The 23846-nt window shown below is 51.8% G+C and overlaps 9 protein-coding genes across 9 annotated transcripts; 5 read left to right on the forward strand and 4 right to left on the reverse strand.

Annotated features, from left to right (window-relative positions):
* Positions 1–379: 379 nt before the first annotated feature.
* Positions 380–2275, reverse strand: SMAC4_06654 (uncharacterized protein; the record flags this gene model as incomplete). The annotated part of the gene is made up of 2 exons (XM_066090489.1): positions 380–1041; positions 1090–2275. 2 exons carry the CDS (start codon positions 2273–2275, stop codon positions 380–382), a joined length of 1848 nt encoding a protein of 615 aa, XP_065946736.1.
* Positions 2276–3553: 1278 nt separating this feature from the next.
* SMAC4_06655 (uncharacterized protein) lies at positions 3554–5301 on the reverse strand. Its single transcript, XM_003347772.2, has 4 exons — positions 5120–5301; positions 4932–5003; positions 4719–4831; positions 3554–4654 (listed from the first exon to the last, which is right to left on the reverse strand). The coding sequence occupies exons 1-4, from the start codon at positions 5131–5133 to the stop codon at positions 4107–4109; spliced, it is 747 nt and encodes a 248-aa protein (XP_003347820.2). The 5' UTR covers positions 5134–5301; the 3' UTR covers positions 3554–4106.
* A 1005-nt stretch (positions 5302–6306) lies between these two features.
* Positions 6307–8508, forward strand: SMAC4_06656 (uncharacterized protein). Its single transcript, XM_003347773.2, has 4 exons — positions 6307–6593; positions 6793–7240; positions 7346–7488; positions 7596–8508. The coding sequence occupies exons 2-4, from the start codon at positions 6953–6955 to the stop codon at positions 8098–8100; spliced, it is 936 nt and encodes a 311-aa protein (XP_003347821.1). The 5' UTR covers positions 6307–6593; positions 6793–6952; the 3' UTR covers positions 8101–8508.
* Positions 8509–10466: 1958 nt separating this feature from the next.
* On the forward strand, positions 10467–11294 carry SMAC4_06657 (uncharacterized protein; the record flags this gene model as incomplete). The annotated part of the gene is made up of 1 exon (XM_003347774.1): positions 10467–11294. One exon carries the CDS (start codon positions 10467–10469, stop codon positions 11292–11294), a length of 828 nt encoding a protein of 275 aa, XP_003347822.1.
* A 678-nt stretch (positions 11295–11972) lies between these two features.
* Positions 11973–14024, reverse strand: SMAC4_06658 (uncharacterized protein). The gene is made up of 4 exons (XM_066090490.1): positions 13745–14024; positions 13511–13683; positions 12847–13450; positions 11973–12764 (listed from the first exon to the last, which is right to left on the reverse strand). Exons 1-4 carry the CDS (start codon positions 13944–13946, stop codon positions 12133–12135), a joined length of 1611 nt encoding a protein of 536 aa, XP_065946737.1. The 5' UTR covers positions 13947–14024; the 3' UTR covers positions 11973–12132.
* Positions 14025–15654: 1630 nt separating this feature from the next.
* On the forward strand, positions 15655–17685 carry SMAC4_06659 (uncharacterized protein; the record flags this gene model as incomplete). The annotated part of the gene is made up of 6 exons (XM_003347776.2): positions 15655–16220; positions 16294–16549; positions 16614–16727; positions 16796–16913; positions 16985–17049; positions 17153–17685. The coding sequence occupies exons 1-6, from the start codon at positions 16059–16061 to the stop codon at positions 17683–17685; spliced, it is 1248 nt and encodes a 415-aa protein (XP_003347824.1). The 5' UTR covers positions 15655–16058.
* Positions 17686–18476: 791 nt separating this feature from the next.
* Positions 18477–20412, forward strand: SMAC4_06660 (uncharacterized protein). Its single transcript, XM_024655531.2, has 6 exons — positions 18477–18849; positions 18909–19164; positions 19248–19358; positions 19414–19531; positions 19586–19650; positions 19711–20412. Exons 1-6 carry the CDS (start codon positions 18700–18702, stop codon positions 20244–20246), a joined length of 1236 nt encoding a protein of 411 aa, XP_024511407.1. The 5' UTR covers positions 18477–18699; the 3' UTR covers positions 20247–20412.
* Positions 20413–20884: 472 nt separating this feature from the next.
* Positions 20885–21710, reverse strand: SMAC4_06661 (uncharacterized protein; the record flags this gene model as incomplete). The annotated part of the gene is made up of 3 exons (XM_003347778.1): positions 20885–21211; positions 21276–21317; positions 21639–21710. The coding sequence occupies 3 exons, from the start codon at positions 21708–21710 to the stop codon at positions 20885–20887; spliced, it is 441 nt and encodes a 146-aa protein (XP_003347826.1).
* A 1540-nt stretch (positions 21711–23250) lies between these two features.
* On the forward strand, positions 23251–23697 carry SMAC4_06662 (uncharacterized protein; the record flags this gene model as incomplete). Its single annotated transcript, XM_003347779.1, has 1 exon — positions 23251–23697. One exon carries the CDS (start codon positions 23251–23253, stop codon positions 23695–23697), a length of 447 nt encoding a protein of 148 aa, XP_003347827.1.
* Between the last annotated feature and the right edge of the window lie 149 nt (positions 23698–23846).

The raw sequence follows: 23846 nt of genomic DNA on the forward strand, positions 1-23846 counted from the left end.
ACATGACAAAGACAACTCCTCTACCTACTATATGTGGTCTTCTGGTCCCGTCTCCAAGTGATATATCCACCACCACACGACACTGTAATCAGATTGAATGAATGAATGACAACAATAGACACCCATATATAAACCAAACAGCAATTCAACGTAAACAGAACAAACACATGCAACAAACAGCAAATGAACCTAAACTCCAAGAAAAGCTGGGGAAAAACAAAAACAAAAAAAAAACATACCTGTGACAATCAGGTTTCTCCAAGAGAAAGAAAGAGAAAGAGAGAGGGAGAGAGAAGTTTGTAAAAAAAAAAAAAAAAAAAAGGTGACAGAAACAGATTCAGGGCATGATAGGATCATCTCAACCAACCAAGTGACTCTCTTACTCCGTACCAACAGCAGGAACAGTAGTAGTAGTAGGTTGTATTCCCAAAAGAAGCAGACCAAACTCCACCACTTTGGTGAGCACATCCGACAACCTGCCCAACACCCACTGCAACAACCAGAACCCCTGGACGCCGGCGAGGACGCCCTTGACACAAAGCAAAAGGACGGCGTCGAGTATGTTGTTGCCTTCTTCGCTGCTGCTGCTGCTGCTGCTACCGCCAACCCCCGAGGGTGTACCCTTCTCTCCTTGTCTTTCTTCCTTTCTTTCCTTTCCTTCTGCTGCTGCTACATGCTCCTGTTGTTTCTGTGATTCTGTTTTCGTCCTCGTCTTCTTTTCGTTCTTCTTGTTGTTGCTGCTGCTGAAGTGGTCTTCGTCGTTGTCGTCTCCGTCGTCGGCTCCGTCGTCGTTGTTGTTGTCATCTGGTAATGATTCATACAACAGCCATTGATCGCGTCGTAGTCGTATGCGGCCATTTTGGCGGGGTCTGTGGACAGCTTCCCCCTGCTGTTGTTGATCTCCTTGTACCACTACCGTAGTAGGAACAACGACAATCTCGGCCACGGAACTTTCCTCGCTTGACATGACAAAGATCATCCTGTTGAGACTATCCTCATCGGCGGCTTCATCCTGCTCGTCCTCCTCTTCCTCTTCAAAACCTTCATGAATTGTTTCTCCCTCGGGAGGCGGCGGCGCCTCACGTCAACCAAGCTTCTTCACCCGTCCCTTGGCCACCCTTAGTTTCTTATCCACCACATCGACATTAGTGTTGAGGTTATCCAGCATGTTTGTCTGGCGCTCCACCTCATCGTTAATAGCCAATCCCATCTCCTTCTGCCTGCGCACGATCCTCGCCAGCGCCTCGACCTCCATATCCTGATCGCGCATCGTATCCCTCTGCAGCTGCAACACCCCGTCATTATCCAGTTCCCTCGTCCGTTCCGTCTCCGGCAGCGGCGCGCCCAACACCCTTCCCCCCCTCACCGAACCGCCGCCAGCTGCTGAAGACCCAGCAGCAAACAGCTTCGCCCTCTCCCCGGCCTCCCCACTACTGCTCCCACTTCCTCCTCCAGCAGACGGCCCACTAATCGAAGCCTGCCTCGCCGCCTCGCGACTTGCGTGCGCTAGGCTCGAGCTGAGTTTATCCAAGCCATCCCTCTCCACCCTGGCAGCCGCCAACAGATCCCTTCGTCGTCTCAGCTCCCCTTCCCCGACCCTTCCGCTACTCTTCAACACCCCCAGCCCCTCCTGCAACGCGCCTAGCAAACTGCCGGCCCTAACCAACGCCCTCTTCGCCGCCGAGCCCGCCTCCAGCTTGGTCATATTCTCCGTAGCCCCATCCCTCCTCCCCAGCGCCACGCGCGCCTCGTGCAACGCGCCCTTCAGCTCGCGGTGCAAGTCCAGCCACGTGCCCGGGTCGCTGGCAGCCGCGAGATTGGCATCCTTGAGCCCAATAGCAGGGATCTTGCCCTCAATCCCGCTTCCGCTACCCGTCGTGCTGGCAGCCGCGTTACCGCCAGCCCCGCCGGGGAGGTTCAGGAAGGCGCGCCAGACGGGGGTGTCGCGCCAGCGACGGTCGGGCGGCTCGGCAATGGCGCGGAGGTAGCGCTCTAGCCCGACGCGGCGCTTTTCCGTGAGCTCGGGCGAGTTGACGGTGGATTTGAACCAGTTCTTTGCGGGCAGGGGCTCGGGAGGCGGGGAGCCGACGAGGGAGGTCAAGGCTTGGTGTAAGGCCAAAAAGTCTGAGTAGCGCTTTTGTACGACGAAGGAGCGCAGCGGAAGCCGGAGGGTGATGTTGTAGAGGGTGAATGGTTTGGTACCTCCAGACTCCGAGGAAGAGGAGGGAGTGGATATGGAGGTTGTGGGGATGGAGATCTCGGCTGGGGGGGCCATGGTTGCCGTTTGCCGATTGCCTTTTGGCTGCTGTGCGCGGGGATCTTCGGTTGCTTGTTTTGTTTGTGCTGTGTTGTGATAGTTGTTGTCGGGGTGGTGAGGTTTGTGGTGGTGATGGTGTTGTTGATGTTCAGATCATAGAGATGACAGACCTTGCGATGACGAAAGGCAGCAGCAGCAGCAGCTTTCAGGTCACTCGGGGAGTTTGGTCGTGTGACTGTGACACGATGCGATCGGCCGGGGAGGTGTAGGTAGTGCGAGAAGAGAGAAGCGTCGTGAATGTCTTGGCTTCTTTGGAGTCCGATAGTCAACTTCTTGAAGAGGAGGGGTTCTCGTCGGTAGATACGGATCGAATGGATTTTGTCGTGGTCTGTGTGGACAGAAGGTCAACAGGGCTGGCAGGCAGCACTGATGGTTACCATAGGTAGGTAGGTGATGGATCGCCAGTACTTGGCTCTGTGGATGGCTGAGATGACGGGATCGTTTCAATGCTGGCCAGGCGCTTCGAAATGAACTTGAACAATGTGACGGGTATCTCTTGCAAGATCAAAGAAGCAGATGCGAATGCCCGATGCAAAAAGGTGGGAGAGAAAGGACAAAAAAAAGAGGAAGAGAAATTGTGTCGTAATCAGAGGTCGAGATCGGTTTGGTGTTTGATGTTCAGTTCGTTGTTTGGAGAATCGGATTGGGGTAAAATGCAGTGGTTGTTGTCAATGCAGTGCAGACTGCAGCTCAGGTGCAGCTGATCGATTGGTGGTTGGCCGTGCTTGAAGTTGGGGAACCCTCCAGTCCGGGTGTGTCATTGCGTGGACGGCAGAGACGGATGCGATGCTATCGAGGCTATCCACAGCGTCACTGCCTAACAGGGTTCGCTGGCGTTTAGTGCCTGGACGAGTTAAGCGCCAACAGGCGAACCCAGCCCATTTCCGGGCACCTCTCCGGCCCCAGTGTTACGTGGCGTGGCTGACGGGGTCCGAACGACGGCATAATCCCCATTGTCTACCTACCCCGACTCCCATCTATTTGTGATTCTCTTTGCAGCAAGAGCATCCCGTGTCTTTCTTCCGTTCCTCCCCCTGATCGAAATAGGGAAGGTTGTGTAACTTGACAGCCTCAGAACATCTCAAGGGAGCGATTGATTCGTGATTCGTCCTCAGACACTGTGACACCACATGCACTCCTCGGGTCAAGAACACGAGGCATCAACAATCACATATCAGAGGTAATCAATCATGTCGCGAGCAACTATTCTTCTGCCTAGAATCTCATCACTACCACTCAAACTGCCAGGCTTCGCGATGCAGGAAAAAAAGATACCCAGATAGCTTTTATCTACCGTCAAGTATTCGTAGTACCTATGTGAGTTGCAGTGCGCGTGGACTATGCTGAAAAACGCCCGACCCAGCTGGTGTCCATGGAGCAAAGGACCCTAATGTAAATATTGCAAATCCGTGCAAAGAAGAGGGTATAGAGCAGAGGATGATCAACCCCATCCCATACATACCACATGCTGTCCGTCCCAAATGTATAAAAATAGGCGTCCCCTTTGTTATGCCTAAAGAGAGAGCCCACTAGTATCAGACCCGCCCCCCCCCCCTTTTCCCCGATACACCACGCAATGTGTGCCCACCAACAATAGCAACGGAATAGTAACCCTTGTAGTCCGCAATGCGTGATCCCGAGCCAAATAACAACACCATTAAATACTTCTTTTCTGCCTCTGCGCAGCCCACCTCAACCTGCTTGCGCGGCACTGGCCTCCGCTCATTCTCTCTGTGAGCAGGTCGCGTCGCAGTTGTCGCCATTATTGTGAAACCCAGGTGTGATCCGTTTAAAAGGTCTCCTGATCGTCGGCGGCTTCGGCGTCGGCGTCGGGGATCTCAAAGCCCTCCTCGGTCGAGTATAGGATGGCCTGGATGGCCTTGATGAGACCGTCTTCCTGCTTCTCGAGCTCGGGGTCCTCCTCGACAGCGCTCTGAACAAGAACCTCAATGTCGCGCAACTTGTGGAAGTAGAAGTCGCGCTCGCGCTCAAGACCGCCGACGGCCTCCTTGAGAGTCGCAACCTCCTGCTGGAGAGCCTGGGTGACGGCAGAGCTAGCAGCGGGGGCTCTGGCAGCGACACGGGCACCACCGGTAGGAGTGGCGCCACCGGGACGTCTCGCGGCAGCCGAGCCAGCCGAAGCGCGGGAGGTGCCGCTCATGCTGGCAGGCATAGCGCCGCCCTTGCGACGGGCAGCAGCATCGTAATCACCGCCGGGGTAGTATTGGTCCCAGTACCTCTTGGTCCACTGGAGGAAGTCGAGGTTGTCCTGCATCTTGCATTTTACGAGGGCCTCGATGGGGATGGACTTCTCGATACCGTGCTTGGTAAAGGTGTCTGGAGGTAGCCGTCGTCAGTATCTCTCTGTGCAGCTCGGCAGGTAGGGGAACCGACTACTCACTCTGGAGGATCTTGAAGTTCTGAATGTAGGCATATTCCGAGGTCACGTTGAACTTGACGCGGGACATGGGAACATCGCCGAAGATGCTGTCATAGATCTGGCAGAGGGCGGCGCTGTTGGGGTTCCAGAGCGGTTAGCAAAAGGGGGCTCCTTTTCACGGTCGGGCGCGGGGCGGATGGCGGAAGGCGGAATGGAGGGGCATCGCAAACTAACCCAGTACCGCACTGCTCAACCTTGGTGAGGTTGAGTTGGAGAAGGCTGTTGATCCATTGAAGGAGCTCTTGACTGGAGACATTAATCGTGGTCAGCTGAAGGTCTCGAGTGCTGTTGTTGGGCCCCAACTCGGCGGGATGCGTGGCCGAGGCGACAGGCAAGTCGGGAGGTGTAGCAGTAGTACACACCGTGATTCACCCATTTTGGCCGGCAAGTCTGGGGTTCGAGTAGAGGCGGTTGTAGAGAGGAAAGATGCCAGTTTGGCTGGAAAGCAGACGGTCGGGAGAAAAGAAGAGCAGCTGAATGCGCGGCAGGCAGAGATTCGAGAAAGGCGACAAGGGAGTGAGTGGTTGCGGAAAAGTGTTGTTGATGGAGAAGTTCACTGGAAGGCTGTCCGTTCAGTGGCTGCAGACCCGACTGTCGATGTCTTCTTCCCACTTGCTGGACTGGACTGGACTGGACTGGACTGGACTGCTTGCCTCTGACACGGGCAATGCCAAGAGAAAGCAAGTGCCAGCCAAATTGATGAAATCAAGGTCGAACATGAGCCAATCACGATCCGATCCCTCGGGGCAGCAATCAAGCTAGTGGGGCCTTTTGAAAGTGGTGGACTTGGATGTGGTCTGTGCTTGCACTCGCACGTGACCGTGTAAGCTGTAGCTCTTATCTTATCAATGTTTTCTTGTCGGCCTCTGCCGTGAGCTTCCCCTCCAAATGCAACCATCCGACTTCATAGTACAAATGTTTTGAGTAATAACGGTTCCTCACTTCACCTTCTCTTGACCTCTGTGGCTACGATGTTGCTCACGAAAATTGTGCCCCTTTGTTTTGCCCAGCAGCTCCAACGACACTCAATGTGGAAGATGACCTTACAAGGCGCACCCTGTCACTGATCATTTCGTTAAAACCGTTCGAATCTGTCGGGTCAAAGATACCGAGATGGGCCATGCTAAAGAATCAAAAGACATGACAAAAGGATTGAGATTCACACATAGTTACTGTCAATGACAAGTAGACAGACCGATGAGTCAATATGGCTTTTCTAGCTCGACAGTTCATGTTCATCGTCACTTTTCTTTGGCAACTCTTTCTCAGCATGACATCACATGTGGTTTGAAGCTAAGGTAGGTTTAAAGGCCAGACCCTCCGACAAACATGGCATCCGGTTCGGTCCGTCTTCTGCGGTGTTTCTTATGCCCGGGATCCCTTCATTCCGACCGAAAAAAGAGACGGGTTTGCCGTGCTTGGCAGTGGATTTGTCTTTTCGGTGGACTCTTCGGAAGATCAAAGAAGATCGGTGATCGCGGGGGCCGGGGGGTCCTGCGTTTGGGGAAGACCCTTGATGCGCGCTTGACAAGCGAGCGTCTTCAATCGATGGAACCCTTCCGCAATCGGTCGACTTTCGGACGACCATGAATGGCGCCTGTTCATCGCGACTATTTTATCCCAAGTTACCGGGTCCAGGTCACCACGTCATACCTTTTCCATGTGCTCAGATACCTACAGTCAGGGTCCGGGTGTAACTGCATACATGTACAAATACTCACCTGTATTCCCCTTACGCAGGACCGTCAACTAACAGCTTCTCTCCACGTTTTGACCTACCACACTTTCTATTTCTATCCATCCGAAACTTCAAAGCCGAGTTGTATCCCGGATAAGGTACCCCTCCACCAATACGACTCCATCCCATCCCGTGCTCTGACGTGATCAGCGATTCGAGCGCCCTACACCATCCCAGTGCCGCCATTCCGTCTCCCAAAGACGTCGTGGAACCGACTTCGCAACCTTTCTTTATCTCTATATCGGATTCGTATCTCGGGTAAAAGTGCGAGCTTGCTGACATTGAATATCGAAACAGATAGATAGATAACAGAGCATCTCGCCTTTTCCCCCAAGACCCTTGAATCTCTCCACCTCTTTTTTTTCCGCGGAATTCCCACTTGGACCAATACAGAAAACTCTTAAGTTCATTTTAACATTAAGAATCCACTTACACGTTGGCCGATCTTACCCTCACCATGACGGTTGACTATCCTACCAACAAGATCTGGAGTACCCTCGTAACCAAGAGGGCGTACTTTGGCGGGGCCTTGGTCCTCAACCACACCTTGAAAAAGGTGGGGTCAAGGTACCAGCTCAAGATCATGGTCACCCGCGAAGCCGAGGCCGACAAGGACTTCATGGCTGCTTTTGCTGCTGCCGGCATTCCCACAATTCTCATCGAAGGCATCGAGCCCACACGAAAAACCAAGGTCAACAAGGCCTTTTGGCAGAAGCTGGCTCCATGGGCCATGACCGAATATGAGGTAGATACTTCCTCTTGAGGTTCTTATCACATCAGATATGCACATAGGCTGCAATGTTACACTACCCACAGAGAAAGGTACCAAACCACTAACACCATTTTCCAGAGAATCGTCCTCCTCGATAGCGACCAAGTCATTCTCCAAAACATTGATGACTTGATGACCCTAGATCTTCCAGAGGGCTACATTGCATGCGCACACGCTTGCACTTGCAACCCCCGCAAGATTTCCCACTATCCCGAAGATTGGTCTGTTACCCCTTCCCTTCTCCTGTCGATTCCATCATGTTCTTCTTTCCTATCGATCATCTCCATCCACATCACGAAACCTTAACTAACAAATCTCCCAAAAAAAGGATCCCCAAAAATTGCCCCTTCACCTCGGCCAACCAGCACACCGGCTCCCCAGCACCCATCCACCCCACCTCCCCGCCCACCCACCACCTCCTCAACAGCGGCACCGTAGTCCTGACCCCCTCAAAACCGCAATTCGACGCTCTTATCGATGCCATCGAAACCCACCCGGACGTGCCCCACATGGTCTTCCCCGACCAGGACATCTTGGCCATCGTCTACCGCGGGAGATGGAAGCCTTTGCCGTACGTCTACAACGCCCTCAAGCCGATGCGGGACTGTCACTCTGCTCTGTGGAGGGATGAAGACGTGAAAGTGCTGCATTACATCCTTAACAAGCCGTGGGAGAGCAGAGGCTTTGATGGGGACGACGAGGTTGAGAGCACGCATAGGCTGTGGTGGGAAGCGTGGGATGAGGTGGAGAGGGAGTGGATTGGAAGCGAGGCGGGAGAGGAGAAGAGGTGGTTGTTTGAGAGGGTGGTGAGGCCGGCTGTTGCGCCGGAGTGAAGGAGGGAGGGAGTGAGTGAGTGAGTGATTGGACTGGGACTGGGAGGTTGTCTCTGGCTGGATGGGCTTGGGAAGAGCCTCAAGGCATGGCGGGAAAAACGAACATGAAGTGGGTATATGCTGTAAAGTGAATGGTTATATGATGAGATGAACTTGGCTTGGGCTGGCGGTCTTTTGGCTTATGTTTGCTGAGGGAGCAGGACTTGGAGACTTCGGTACAAGGTATGGCACGCGCCCTCTTAGGCAACGAGTAGGCTCGTGACGGAAATGCGACATGGTAATATGTTTCTATGCAGATGCAGATGTTGACTGAAGAAATAGAGTTTCTATAGTAATGCTTATGCGTTTCCATCGCAGAGGACTTCCACTTATAGTATGTCGCAATCTTCTTATCTTCCATTTTCTCAGTCTTTGGGAAATGCTAAGCCTCTAGAACTAAGGCGGCCGCCAGGACTGCCCATCGTTCCTTCCCAGTTAAACAAGAAAAGGAGGGGGTAACATTGGCATCGTGGGAGCTATACTGTACCTCGTTGTGGAGGAAGGAGCTTCGGATACTTCTTTCCCTTTTAAGTAGTCTCACACTTCATAGGCACCACAACCGCAGTCAACGAATCATGGCCCTACCATCCAAAAAAGAGTTTGAAGAGCAACTTAGACAATGTCGCCAAGGACTACAGTGATTCAAACGACCTCCACACTCATCTACGACGCATGGAGATATCTGCCCGGGCCAAGAAGTTGGTAGGTCATATCCAATACTGGCAACCATGCCATCCAAAGCTTCATCACTGACAAGAACTCAAACCGATACCAGATGGCCGAAATAACAGCCATCCACACTTTTATGAAGCTCAACATCCTGGAAGCGATACCCAGACCGGTTCGATCTTACTCGAGGACTTGGCAAGAGCCACAGGAGCACAGGACTCGCTCTTGGGTAAGTCCATTTCTCAGATTGTTCTCATGTTAACCCTTTCCATACCTCTAGCCCGACTGACTGACTGCTATTCGAAGAACAAATGGCCCGCCGCCCCCTCGTAGCCACAGGTTTCCTCGACCAGAGGCAAGTAGAAGTCCAACCCTCACACCCCAGCGGCAGCGGCCAACTACAGTATGTACAAGCACACCAAGTTCTCCCTGGCCTACATCATCTTTTCCAGCAAAGAACAACGATACACCAAACCAGGCCACCTCTTCACACCACTCTACGACCAATACCTAAAACTCATGCTTAACTTTGCCGATTCTTACCTCCCCTTCGTGGCTGCCTTGGCCCGTATCCGGAACAAAAACCAAAACCAAAACTAGAAGCAGACCTTGTTGCCCTTCTCTTCTCACGCTTTCTCCAATCCATCTTCTGACGCCGCCTCTCACCTCCTCCTCGCACGTCTCCTCCGTCATCTCCTCAGCAGATCCTACGAAACCCACCACCACCACCACCACCACCACCCGTCTTCCTCTTCTTTATTCGTCTCCTCCTACTTTTCCACCAAACTCAACCCCCCTCTCTCATGTCAATAGGAGGGAAGGAGCGGACGGAAGCAGGGTTTCGGAAGATTTTTGAAGCCGCTGGTCTTGAACTGGTCAAAGTTTGGAGAGTTCCGGGGGTGACGGGGGCTTGTGTTGAAGGGAGGTTGAAGTGAGTCAGTCCGTGATGACGGAAAACCTTGAGAGCGTAGTTGCAAGGTGATGGGCAACGGTTCCAGCTCCACATTGGCTAAGGGGGTTTGTTTACTTCGTGATCTCGTCAGACCCTAACCCTTGTCGATCAAGGTGTTTTTGCTTCCTTTCATCCAAACCTTGTCTTCATCATCAGATCTTTTCGGCGCTGATGTTTCACGACCATTATATACAAGTGATCTTTGCGCTCAATTGTTTCAGAGACCACGGTTCAAATTCAATACCTAAAGTCACAAAAGAAGACCAGCAAACAAGCGCCCTCGACTCATTCTCTGGACCTTCTGATTCGCTCCAAGCCGAGTATCCACCTCATTGTCCACAACATGCAATGCACGAACAAGTTTCACAGCCCCATTCGCTCGGGTCTCGATATCCCAGGTTTTTCTCGAAACACCGAAACGAAATTCCATTTTCAGCTGCCGGCGTGTCTCACGTCATTTAGCTCACCTTTAACTTCCTCTGCTGTAACTTTTGTTTCTTTTGCTTTTCATCATTCCCACCCCATCCATCTAAAACCATCCCGTCACTCAACATCTCACCCATCACAACCACCTCAACCATTCAGGCGAAACCCATCGATTGGCCTCCGACCTCCGACATCCGGCCTCAACCACGAAAAACTTCAACAACCCAAAACACAGCAAACGCAAAAAGGCCCTAAAAGGCCTAAAACCACAGATTCAAAAATGTGCATCCGCGTCCTAACAATCTTCAAATGCGCCTGTCCCTATCGTAACACCCTCGTCTGTCCACACCATGTTCATGTCCGCGAACCATCTTCTTCTTCATCAACAGCCTCGTCAGACCTCTCCCCATCAAAACCGTCATCACCATCGCCATCTCGACCAAACACTGCTACTTCCTCCGAAGCCCCCGAAAACAACAACACTACCGCCGACACAAACGACGTAACAAATGCAGATGACTTCCAAAAAGGCTTCCACTCCCGCCTCCCCTCCGCTCTCCAGGGCCATAAATCCTGGACGCCCCTCCCCGGCAAGGAAAACCAGCGGTGGGAGCACTGTCCGGGGTACTTGGCCAAGAGCCGGGCCCTAGCAGCAGTGGCTTCCGCTGCTGTTAGCAAAACAGGCGAGGTACTTGTGGGGAAAGAAACGCAATGCGCCGAGTACAAAGCTACGGAACCCAAGTTCAGGAGGCGGTGGGAGGTGAAGACGGGGTTGTGTAAAGAGTGTAAGGGGGTGCATGGGATGGATGGACCTTCTGGTGTTGGGGTTGTTGAGGAGGCTCGGGAGAATAAGGTGGGGAAAGTGGTGGTTCGGGTAGGAAAGGGAATGCCCTTGGTGAAGGGAATGGTGACGGGGAACTTGAAGAGAAGCGAGGCGGAAAGGGGCAGGGGAAGGGCGAGGAGTAGAGCTGCTACGGATCCTACGGCTGGTGCTATGCCGGTGCCGGTGCCGGTGCATGTGGATGCCGCCGGGGGGAATGTGGTGAAGGGGGTGAGTGCCGAGGTTGTGGGAAAGAGGGTGGTGAGGAAGAGGATAGCTACTTTGTGAGGGTCGAGCAGTGCTGCTGGGCGGCTTAGGTGTCTCTTTTGGAGGCGAGCGGGAACGTGGATCGATGATCAAGTGGTTCCATTCCATCTGTTGAAGGCCAGCTGCCCCTGGAGAACGCCGCGAAAACGGAAAGGGCTCAATCCTGGAGTTGTCTAATGGAAGAGGAGAAACAGAAACCAGGGTAACCGAAATAGCTGGAAGGGAGAGTGCCGGTGAATAGGCAAGACATGTAGATGGCGGCCTAGGGCACGGACTTTCATTCAACAGGTTCGATTTTGGATTATCGGTTTTCGCAAAACGACAAAGACATTGGTACTGGACGAGGAGAAAGGAGAGAAAATGGGAGTGTGGGGTTCGTGAGAATCAAGTCCGACAGAGCGCGCATACTTCTCGGAAGAAGAAGACGCGACCTGGCCAGTGAGACCCAAAAAAAAATCAGAAGAAGAAAAAGTGCGAAAAGAAAATGTGGACTTACAGCTACCGGGTTCGAACGTAGAACGTCCACGAGAGCCGGGGGTAACATAGGGAAGAATGGGGGCAGGGCGGCTCTTAGGCCGCCAGCTGCGTCATCAGTCAGCAGCTGCGCGATCAACCAGCTTGACACGGAAATAGCGACTTGGGACAGTAATACATGTACCACTTACTTACACCTCTATTTACACCAAAGAAGGGTTCCTGGATTTTGGGCTGGTCATGTACCTATGCTACCTATGCCCAGCGGAATAGTTGGGATGGCTAGGTATTTCCCCTGAAACCTCGACTCCCACTTCCAGCAACCAGCAACCAGCAACTCCGGTTTCTTATCGCTCGAAGCACCAACTACAAATTCACCCCTCCCTCACCCAGCCCGGGGCTTCAACCGACAAACCACGCCCTTACACCGATAAAACCACCTCGAGCAAGTCCACCATTTTTCCTCCTGATCCACCAGCTCGATATCAAACGTCGCAATCAGCGTCGGCACGACCTTGTACAGTTCCATCTGGCTCAGGTTCCTGCCCAAGCAGATCCTCGATCCGCCACCAAACGCAATCGACGCCGTCTCGTACAGGCTCCTGCGCTCCTTGTACTGCTCATCGCTTTCTTCTTGCCTCTGGAGCCACCTATCCGGGTTGAAAACATCCGCGTCCTCGCCAAAGACGCCCTTGTTGCGACCGACGATGTAAGGGTTCATGCCGATCATGGAGCCGCCGGGGACGACAGAGCCGTCGGGTAAGGCCAGGCCCAGGGATTCGGCGGGCACGATGCGCTCCATGATCATGGAGACGGCCGGGTGGTAGCGGATGGTCTCGCGGATGACGGCTTCGAGGTAGGGGATGGCGCGGGCGACGGCGTGCGGGGCGGGCTGGCCCGGTTTGATGTCGGCGGAACGGACGGCGGATTGCAGCTTGGACCAGACGCGAGGGTCTTTGAGGGAGTAGTAGAAGAGAGCGCGCATGGTGATGGCGGTTGTGTCGGCGCCGGCGATTACTACATGGGAGGGAATTGTTAGCATCATGCATGTTTCGGTGCTTGGGATATGGGAAAGGAAGGGACGAGTAGGGAGACGAACAGTTCAAAAGCAGATATCCAATAATCTGCTTCGCATCAACGACATCCGGATGGGTAGACATGGACTCGATGAAATACTGCAAAAAATCCGGCCTGTCCTCCCGGAAGATCTTGTCCTCGCCCTTCAAGCGAGCAGTCATCTTCTCGATAGCGACGTTGGTGACGTTGGAGATATTGGGAGGGCCCAGGTGGATGACAGGGTTTTTGTCCAACCAGTAATCCATCCACGGCATCTGGCCGCAGATACCGAGGTAGTCAATGGACTTATCGGCGATGGCCAGCGTGCCATCAAAGTCACAGCCCTTCTCCATGAAACCGAACTTGGTGCTGAAGGTCACGATGCCGAGAAAGTCCCAGGCGTAGTAGCCGAGCCATTCGCCGAACTCGCACTCCTTTTTGGTATCGACATAGCGTGTCTGGAGATGGCCAAGTAAATCGTTGATGACTTTGTCCATGAGTGGCTCCATGGCGAGAACGCTGGGAACGGAGTAATGGCGGACTACGGGGCGTTTCATGCGGGCGTGCAGAGCGTTGTCGACTTCGCTGAACATGTGGTACGTGATCTTGCCGTCGATGATGCTGCTGCTGTTCTGGTAGAAGTTGCTCTGTTGTCTCTGATTAGCCTTGTTGTTCAATGCTCAGTACTTTCTTTTGGAAATACCAACTTTCTTCCACTTCGGGTCAGTGGCATAGATGGTACGAGTGAGCTCAGGGAAGTCGAGGTCCAGAAGGTTAGGTCCGATCCGGACAATCGGCCCATACTTCTCGTGGAGCTTCTTCATGCGAGGGGCATACTCCCCAGAGAGTACCTGGCCAAGACGCCACAAGTTGGTCCATCCTACGTGTTGTTAGAATCTTGGGTTCGAATGAGACTCGTGTTAAGGGGAGAGAGTACTGACCTGCCAGAGCGGGACCGGGGTATTTCTTTAGAGGAGACGTCTGGTATGAGATGAAGAACCACATGAACAGAGTAACCAAAGAAGCTGCTCCAAATGTGAGAATCAAGTTGCTTTGAAGCGCGCTTGAAGCCCATGACTGGCCGACCTGTCCCCCAGGTAGGGTCCCATTCCCAATGGGAACGTTAGATGCCATCTCGGACATCCCAAGCTGTCCAAAAACTGAGCGTGCGGTATAAATAAGCCCAGAAGACGAGCAGTGGGAATCAAGATGGGAAGAGTAAAGAGGAGTGCAGTATCATGTTCAAGATGGGCGCAACCAACCCTTTATAAGGAAGATCACGGTTCTTGGCTCATCGTCGAAGAGGCGGCCACTATAGTGCTGTCGCATTGAGGAACAATACTTGGGACTTCCCCTCGCCTCGCCAGCCATGGGATATGGTGGACCACGCAACCCTAAGTGTGGAGTGTAGATATTTCGATGTTCCAGACACTGTAGCAGTGATATGCAGGTCTATCAGGCAAGGATATCTGGTGCTGGTGGTATGAAGATTGGATGCACAAATAAGGTGGTAGTGAAACTGGGATTCCAGGGGTCCTATAGAAATCAGTTATTCGATCGTTAGTCTTGCGTTTTGGGATTTCTCGTTGGCCTACTCTTTCTTTTCAACTTGCTCGACCGCCATTTCCATGCCCTCTTTAGTGCTCTGGCTTGCAAGATTAGTTTGATCCATCATTTCAACAGAAGATCGGGACTGGATGACATGGCTTCTTTGGTAGAATAGCGCTGTGGTAGAGAAGTGAGAGGTCTGGCAACCAACCCTCCTTCGTTGAAGTCGTTGACGACCTTTCCTTCGGTCATTCAAGTATTAGCACTCTGCAGCAACCGTTATACACCTAGGATGATCACAATTCTTGATATTGACGCTCCGCGGCCCGTCATCCATACACATGTCAGAGTTCCTGTAACGAAAGCTCGGCAGATTAAGAAGTATTGGTTCAACACAACGTTGATGCTGTAGGTGACCGACTGGATGCGACCACGGACCCCTACCATGATCTGCCGGTAGCTCCTTCCGCCAGCAAAGGTATCATCGTCGTTGATACCCCTCACCTCGAAATATTTTGTCGTTGTTCAATGCAAGAGCCAGCCAGGCACATCCTCATCTTCGAAAGTCTCTGGTAGGGGCGCAAAAGAAAAGCGCAATGGGCAGAGCAGAAGGAAAGAGTGGGAAGCGCTATCCCCACCTATCGGGTATCAAAACAACGGGTAGCGGCAAAGGCGTACAGCCACCTTCTAGATTTCTTCGCTGGATTGTCGGTAAGAAGTTCCAAGCCATGCACAGGTCGAACGCGGAAGATAGAACAGTGCCCGTTACAGGGCATAACAGGGTAGTATGCAGGCCACTTGGAACTGCAGTATCGTCAATTGTCCACTGACAGCCCATTCTCTTCCCGCTGACCCCATGCTGAAGATGTTTGCGAGATGGGACTTGGCTGCTGGCCAAGTACTTGGTGCGTTGAGCACAGTATGAAAATTGGGATTTGCCGGGAATGTGCTTCTTTCTTGCACCGTAGGAGACTCAACACAACGGGGCTGCAGAACTGACAGTACAAATAACTTCTTCGCCTGAGATTCGCCTGTGACAACCAACCTTAAATTCAACCAGTCGGGATCTAGTCTCCTTTTCGTCTCTGATGATCAGGAGCGGTGTTGGCAATGGTATACCTTGAGGAGTAAGTCGGAGTTGTACCGTTCGAGGAAGACATCCGAGATTAACTGTCCTGGGGCTGAAATAGGTTCGCATACGAGCTTCTGCTTCATACATAGTGCGTAATGGCCGCCATGTGTCGTTTTCTTTTTCGAGAAAAACGCTGGGCTTCACTGAAGATAATCTCTCTGGTCTTCCTTGAGACACAATGTGTCTCTGCCACTAACAGAGCTCGGAACCAATGCCGCCCCAGCTGTCAAGAACTCCGTAGCCGAGCGGAAGTATACTCGGGTTATCTGGTGTGGCTCAATTGACGTTGAAAAACAAGGGAATACCCGTCCCTGGTGTCCTAACGAACATGTTGCTGTGTCGGTATTATCCCCGCCGGAATCCGATCATCATTTCCTTTCTTCTTGTCTTGTTCTTAGGACAACATGTGAGCGAAAAACACCGTGCTGCCCGGCGTATTTGAAGGTGACCATGGAAGCTTGGACAGTCCGACGCGACGGACAAGATGTAAGCGTTTACTCCTCTGAGGCGTTGACTCCCCTCTTTTGCCCTATTTTTTTGGTCTTCTTTCCAGTGCGTTTTGGAAACCACCCAGCATGGGAGTAGGGTTAGGAGTAGGCGGTGACGCCGGTTGGGCTTTGGCCATTATGTGGGTGTTGGTGGCTATAGTCTTCATCTTGTTGTTGCTTCGCCTCTACACTCGGATCGTCTGCGTAGCAGCTTATGGGATTGATGACCATATCTATATGGTGGCATTTGTGAGTACAACCCGTTTACGAGAGCCCTCCAAACTGGTAAGAAAGCTAGCTCACATACCTTATCTTGGTGTAGATATTCCTCCTCCTCTTCACGTCCTTCATCCATCATGCCGCCTATTATGGCTTCGGACAGACGCCAGAGGCGATCGAAGACCCTGAACAGATTATGAAGGCAACCTTGTTCGAATGCATTGGTCAGAGCATAGCCATTGTTGGGATGCCTATCGCCAAAGCCTCTCTTGGGGCGTTCCTTCTCCGTCTTGTCAACGTCCAATGGCACAGGGCACTTGTCTGGGGCATGATGATTCTGATATCCTTGGCCTCGATCGGTATATTGCCTTTCCTTGTACTTTTTTCTTCGTAGCTGACAGCTGACTGTCCCACTGCTGTTAGCACAGGTCTTTTGTTTCTGGTTTGCCTGCGTTCCGTTCAAGTACACCTACGACCGTCGCATTCCTGGAGGGTATTGTCCCATCGACACCAGGCCGACTTCCTATATCCTATGTGGTTAGTCTTGGCCTCTCAACTTTTAAACCCTTCGGTTTTATAAAGCGTTTCTAACGGAAAGTTGTCAGCTTCGACCGTTGTCGTCGACCTGTTCTTTGCGCTGTTTCCTTGGAAGATCATATGGAGTCTTCAAATGCCGACACAAGAGAAGATTACAATCGGGTGCAGTATGAGCCTGGGGTTAATGTTAGTCTCTACTCTTATAGGAAGTTCCGTGCACAAGCTGTCCCACGTTGTACTAACCAGCTTTCCTTTAGTGCCGCCGCCGCCGGTATCAAGCGTTCCACCGAAGTTGAAGGACTCTACACCAAAGAGTATCTGAGTAAGGCACCTCCATATCAGTTGGATTATGATTCAGTCTCTGATTTTGATTCGTCTTATACCGTAACTCTTGAACTGGACTAACATCGCGCCACGGCTTGCAGGGGACACGGTCGGTCTTATTGTATGGTCTGCGGCAGAGATGGGCGTTACGCTGATCTGTATTGGCATTCCCGTCTGTCGCCCATTGTATAAGCGCCTCTATCAGCGTTTCCGATCGCAGATAACCGGCTCATCGGGATATCTAAAACAAACCGAACAGTCGAGGGACCAACCCGGCTATGCTTTGCGTACCATTGGCGGTGGTGTTCTGGAACCTCAAGGAAAGTCTCAGGTTAACAACCGAAAGTCGATGAGTGTGATTAAAAGCGACAACAAGGCCAGTGACAGGCAAATGGAGGTCACAATCGGCGTCAGCGAACGGTCCAGAACCACAGTAGTAGCTCAGGGGAGATTTGAGGGCGAATTCGAATCGGATGAGGACTCACTTGCAGATTATGGACGCAGCCACCTGGAAAGTAGTGCCGATAGTACTAGAAGGGTCTTGGGTGATGAAGAGAAGGGAACTTTGGAGAATACTCACCATAGCACGGACGGAATCACCGTCACTCAGACCTATACCGTCAATAGAAATTAGAACCTGGCCTTCACTGGTACCCGGTTAACCAACACCAGAGAAAAGAAAGGGCAATTTCATCTCTAACTTGTCGTCCAGACCTTCATCGTGAGTAGCAAATGCAAGATGAAAGTCCCCAGCCCACGAAATCAGTCACAATAGTAAGAGTTGGTAAGGCAATGCGGAGACATGCGAGTAGTTCTTAGAGGCCAATGTTTGATAACAAAATCTCTTATCTCGCTCCTGTCTATTATCAAGTAAACATATCATGGCCGATACGAACATTTCTTGGACACTCACCCGTAGGATTCAAAGGACAATGCGTTTGCAAGCCATCAGTGGTGTCTGGGGTGTTGCGTGCACCGAGTGTTCCGGACCGCGTGTGATTCTTTCGTCTGACAGCCGGTGGCGTCTGCAAAAGTGTTGAAAGGACAAAATATATCAGCAAACATTCCATTCTTCGGTCCCGTCTGTGGCTTTTTATTGGGATAAGATAAGCCATGTTTCCATGCGCCGGCAGATTCTCGTGGCTCAGGCAACCTTACTTTGACCTCCGCCGTCGACGATAAGGACGGCAATTTCCGAGGCCAGCCTCGACACCGTGCTCAACTGTGCTTATGCAAGGAAATTCCGAGATTCCTCACTCCAACAAGGCATCTGATTGAGCGATTACTCGTGGCCATGAACAAACCTATCGGAGTTTCAGTTAGGATGATAGCCGAGCAAAAGTCTTTTCAGGAAATCGTACGTCGGTCCAAAATCTTACCCGTGACAGTCCGATCTCATTTCTCCCTTGTCAATTGAGCTTTGGTCAGATCCCAGGCACACCATTCTAGGGCAGATCTCAATTCCCTACCCATTTTTAAGGCCTATTTGAAGCTGACGATGGAACCTCAATTCTGCGTCTCCTCTTTATTGGGGAATCTGGCCCATGACATTACCTTCCGTGGTATCAATCGTTAACTTGTACCACCTCAAATTGACATTCCTGACTACCCTACCTCTAGGTCTCAAAACCATACCTTAGGTACCAGCATGGCTATGAGTGAGGGTGCCTCGACGGCCTTGGCCATCATGTGGTTGATGGTTGGCTTGGTCTTTGTCTTGGTGATCCTCCGGGTCTATACCCGTGTGGTCTGCATGGCCGCCTATGGTATCGATGACTGGATTTATGTTGCCGCATTTGTGAGTTCAGTCTGACTTCAAAGTGGACATGGCAGAAGCTTACCCTGTTTTCTATGCAGATAATCCTCGTAGCCTATACCATTCTCATTCAGCATGCTGGCTTCTATGGGTTTGGCAAAACCGAAGAGGAAATAGGAAACTCCGCAAGTGCGACAAGAGCCCGACTGTTCGAATGCCTTGGACAAACCACGTCCTTTGTCGGCATGCCTCTCGCTAAAGCTTCCCTTGGTGCGTTTCTTCTTCGGCTGGTCACGAAGACATGGCATCAATTTTCTGTCTGGGGAGCAATGATCTTGATGTCCGTGGCATCTGTTGGTATGTAAACACCCTTGTTCAAGTGGGACAAGATCCGCGAACAATGCGCTTGACTTCAAGCAATGCTAACTTCCGCCCAACAGCACAACTGCTATGCTTCTGGCTGTCATGTCGTCCTTTCAACTATGTGTACGACAAGAATATCCAGGGGGTCTGCACAGTTAATACACGGCCTACTTCGTATTTTCTTTGTGGTGGGTGGTACAGCAAATTTGAAGATATGGGTAAAGAGTAACCTTTTACTTGTAGCTTCAACCATCATTACCGACTTCTTTTTCGCAATATTTCCATGGATCATCATCTGGAATCTTCAGATGCCCAGGCAGGAGAAGATCACCATTGGCTGTAGCATGAGCCTTGGCCTGATGTCAGTGCTATTGATGTCCAGTACGTTCACCTGAAATTCACTGATAATGAGTAGTACCGCTGCCGCTGGGATCAAGCGCATGACTGAAGTGGAAGGCCTGTATACTTCGGATTATTTGAGTAAGCAAAATCCTATAACAACTCTTCGAGAGAAAACTGACAGTCCCCTCACACTTACAGAAACCACCGTTCCCCTCATTGTGTGGTCGGCGGCAGAGATAGCTGTTACGCTGATCTGCATCGGCATCCCCGTTTTGCGTCCGCTATACAAGCGCATATACCTACGCTTTCGAACACAATCTGCACACTCGTCCAGATACCTTAAACAATCAGACCGTTCAAGAGGGGAGCAACCAGGATATGCACTGCATACGATCGGCGGAGGACCCCTTGCTATGGGGCAGAGCAACTTGAAGCGAGTGAACAGCACAAAAGCAATAATGCCCATGAACAAGAGCAATGTGGACTTTCGCCACATGCAAGTGCGTATAGGGGTCAGTGAGCCTTCTATGACGACAGTGGTAGCTCAGCAACGGAGGCTTGACGAGGATTCAGATATGGACACACTTGACGATTACGGCCGTGGCCAACTGGAGAGCAGTACTGACAGCGCGCGGAGGATATTGGGAGATGAAGAGCAGGGCATAGCGAACAATCACCTGGGGGGTTGCAAGACCATTATCGTAACGCAAAGCTTTAGCGTTGATAGAAGTTGAGGGTTATATGCTTGTCAGCCATTCGATGTTGAAATCCCCGTTGCATTGGAAATAAAGACACCAGTGTTGCAAAAGGGAGTGCAAACGAAAGCCAAGAGAACCCGAATCATGATATTAGGTACTGAATTCATAACAAGGAGATGGTGCCACGCCAAACGCCGTAGTGCAAAGGGCTGTAACTGCCTAGCAGCCGCTCAGGGGTATCATAGTCCGTGAAAAGTGCTGCTCAAGTGCAAAATGCAGGGGAAAAGACCAAAACAAGAATGAGTTCGTGTGACCCAAAACGATGTAAACTCCGCTTGCCATGCACAGGCCCATATAGTCCTTCCCCGTCCACGGGCCTCGAAAGCTGTCGTTTGGCTTGCTTGCGGACGTTTGTCGTCGTTAAGTACTGTTTTCGGCAATATCGCACGTAGACCAGAAAGCGGAGAATTGCTCGGGACTTCCGCGGTTCCTGACTCCATCCCTCTTCCTTCTCTTCACATCGCCCTCCTTGGTATAGTCTTCCGGTGGTCCACCCCTTCTTCGTTTCCCCAGGGGTTGCGTAGCCCTGACATCGAGCCATCTTGGCAGCATTGCCTCCTCTTGAAGCATCACGATGCCATTGATGATGACGAGCCCATGCGTGCAGACTCCCTTCAACTGGTGGCGAACACGTAAAGTTCTTCCGCTGCTGACCAGGTCGCATCTTTTGATTTGGGAATCCTTGCGAGTTCTTGTATCCGCAAATGCATCTTGTCGCTCCAGAGACGGCGGTCTGCGGCTTGTCCTTGATGGATGAGACCGGATGGGCCGGGTACTTTGTCGGTCTTGGTTTCCATATTCATATCCATCTGCCGCCAGTATTTGTCCATATCCTCCTCGTCGGTCGGAAGAGCCCCTGGAATGTCTTGAGCGAGCAGAGTTGTTTGTCTCGAGATCTTGATAGGTTTGCTTGTGATAGTGGCGAGGATGGGTTGTCTCTGCTGTGAATAGAGAGTAAGATACTGCGCCCAGAACAATCGTTTTATGAGGAGAACATGTACTCACTATATGATATCGGGCGAGTTCTTGGACCCTCGGTTGGACAGGCTAGCGAGAACTGCTCAGAAGGGTCAAGAACAGAGGTGGAGAAAAGTCCAAGTCCCATGACGTCGAACCCGAAGGAAGCTGGATTCAGTACTATTCTCTTACTCTATGGTTCCAAGACACAAAGACACGCTCGAGAAGCAAATGTGCTTCTGTATAGACGGCCCAAGAGACAGGGAACCCGTCGTTCAACGGGATACAAAAATAAGAAAGGTGAGATTCTCAATTGTGCCAGAGAAGGAATTAAGTAGTTGGTTGGAGAAATGAAAGAAGAGAGAATCTGAAATCCGACGCAAGATCAGCTTCTTGGGTCAACGTGGGAACAGTTAACATGGAGAAGGAGGCCGTGAACTCCTTATAACGGCCATAACGAGGACAGTTGAGGCAGTCATCCATGGCGATTGATTGATCCCCATAAAGGGCTGATGTCGTCTACGCGGCGTAGCATGGCCCATTTTTTGGGTAGTCCAATCTGAAGAGACGTGTTGTGAGGTAACAGCTGATGTTTGGTGAAAACGATGCAGAGCTCTGCTAAGGTAGGGTGAGTTGGTGGTCATTGAGGGCAGTGTTGCCTGCTGTGCCTGGGGGCAGTCCAGGCAGAACACCAGATCGCTCCTACCATTCTTGATGAAGGGAGGCACGATGGGGTCATCTGTAATTGTCAGCCACATCGCGAGTCGACCAGACTACCGCACCGCAATTGTCCATTTAAGCTTGAATGGTATTGCAGACACCGTTATAGGCAGGGGCAGCTAACGCGACAACATGTTCCTCTAATGGAAGGAAGAGGGCAGTAATCCAAGCTGCCGGAGCCGATGCGATAAATTGTTCGAACTCAATGATGAAATCCCCGGGCCCAAGTCCGATCGCCGAAGAGAGAACCTTGATCTCGGAAGCCGGCATCGCGGCGGGCTCAGTCCCGGGCAACCTCCACTTCTTGCCCCCCCCCCCCCCCCCCACAGCCCGACCGACTGGGGGTACAGCCCAGCAAGGCGCAGGTACGTCTAACCCCCGCGAACCTCGTCACCGGACCTACACAGTACGCAATAGGTAGCAAGCCCGATTTTCCTTGACACAGGGGCTCATATTTTCAGATCGACGCAACATTTCTACTTTTTAACCTTTCCGTGATCTTATGGCGTTCTTTCTACATCAATTTTCGTCGCAACGATGGGGATCAGATGCTGACGGGATGAGCTGAGATGCTGGGACTGAAGGCAGCTCCACTGACTTTTAAGCTTGAATGTTAGTGGAGATGCCCTGGCACCCACTCAACATCATCCGATCGATCATCACCACTCAAGCTGCCGTGTCCCCGGTGCAGTTGAAGTTTGGATCGGGTCAGTGGGAGTTGTAGTCAGGATTCCTTACATGGATACTAATGGACGTCAGTTCCAATAGCTGATATTCGGGCAGTGTTGGTGAGGATGACATAACCTTCTCTTACAACACAACTAACACTGTGCTAGCTTGGTTCCCTGAGTCAGCTTGCCGATATCTGATCCAAGATATAGCCAAGCAAATTGCCCCAAATGTCCGTGTTCGTGCAGGTTTGGTATTCCAATGATTTATAGGAAGGGGTTCAACTTGATCATCATAACGGCTTGGCGAGTGGCGACCCAACATCGCGGCAGTGTGTCAGCCACCAACAACACCAGTTATCCCGCTCCACGTCATGGGGCCCGCGTCCTTGCAAATGCGGTCATGATTCTCAGAAGCAAAAGTAACACTACTTGGACGACGTGAATAAAAGAGACACGATCCAACTCACATCGATAGGTTTCGTCTAGTTCCAATCATCGCGATCACATCAGAAGCAGCAAGTCCGCTTTCAAACAACCATTCAACTTGAGCGATTCTCCATCATCAAAAAAACCATCAACATTGAAAGCCCACCGACTTGAACTCCTACCAAGGAGACAAAGCATCATCAAAGATGGCACCAACACCGTCCACCATCATCGCCAAATCCCTCTCCTCCAGCAGCGAAGCCCTCGCCAACCTGCTCCCCCGCTACTACCGACCTCACGGACGCCGTCTCTCGCGCGGTGCTCTCATCGGCGTAATCGTCTCCATCGTCGTCGCCTGCATCCTCCTCGCCTTGTCCTCCATCTTCTTTCGAAGGAGGAGAGTCCGTCGGTCACGCAAAAACATGCACCAGAACATGGAGCAGGCAACGGCTGCCCCTGGAGGATGGGCTCACTCATCGCACAATCAACCACCACCGCCGCAAAACCCCTATGAGTATCACAGTCAGAATCCGAACGGACTCAATAATCCTCAAACTGCTGCAGGAGGGTGGGTGCAGCCGGGGACTTATCAGCCGCCGCCGTATGAGCCGGAGCCGGTCTATAAGCAGGGTGGTGGGAGGAACTACATGTAAATGAACCGGGGTGGGATGGCATGGGGAGAGTGTGTATTATAGGGGATGAATTGATATCTGCTATAAGGCGGCGCTTTTGGGTAATTGTAATAATAGGATCACGATTATGATGACATGTCTGTCGGGGGCCGACAAATGGCTGGATTTGG

Source organism: Sordaria macrospora, chromosome 4, assembly GCF_033870435.1.
Source record: "Sordaria macrospora chromosome 4, complete sequence".
Classification (NCBI taxonomy): domain Eukaryota; kingdom Fungi; phylum Ascomycota; class Sordariomycetes; order Sordariales; family Sordariaceae; genus Sordaria; species Sordaria macrospora.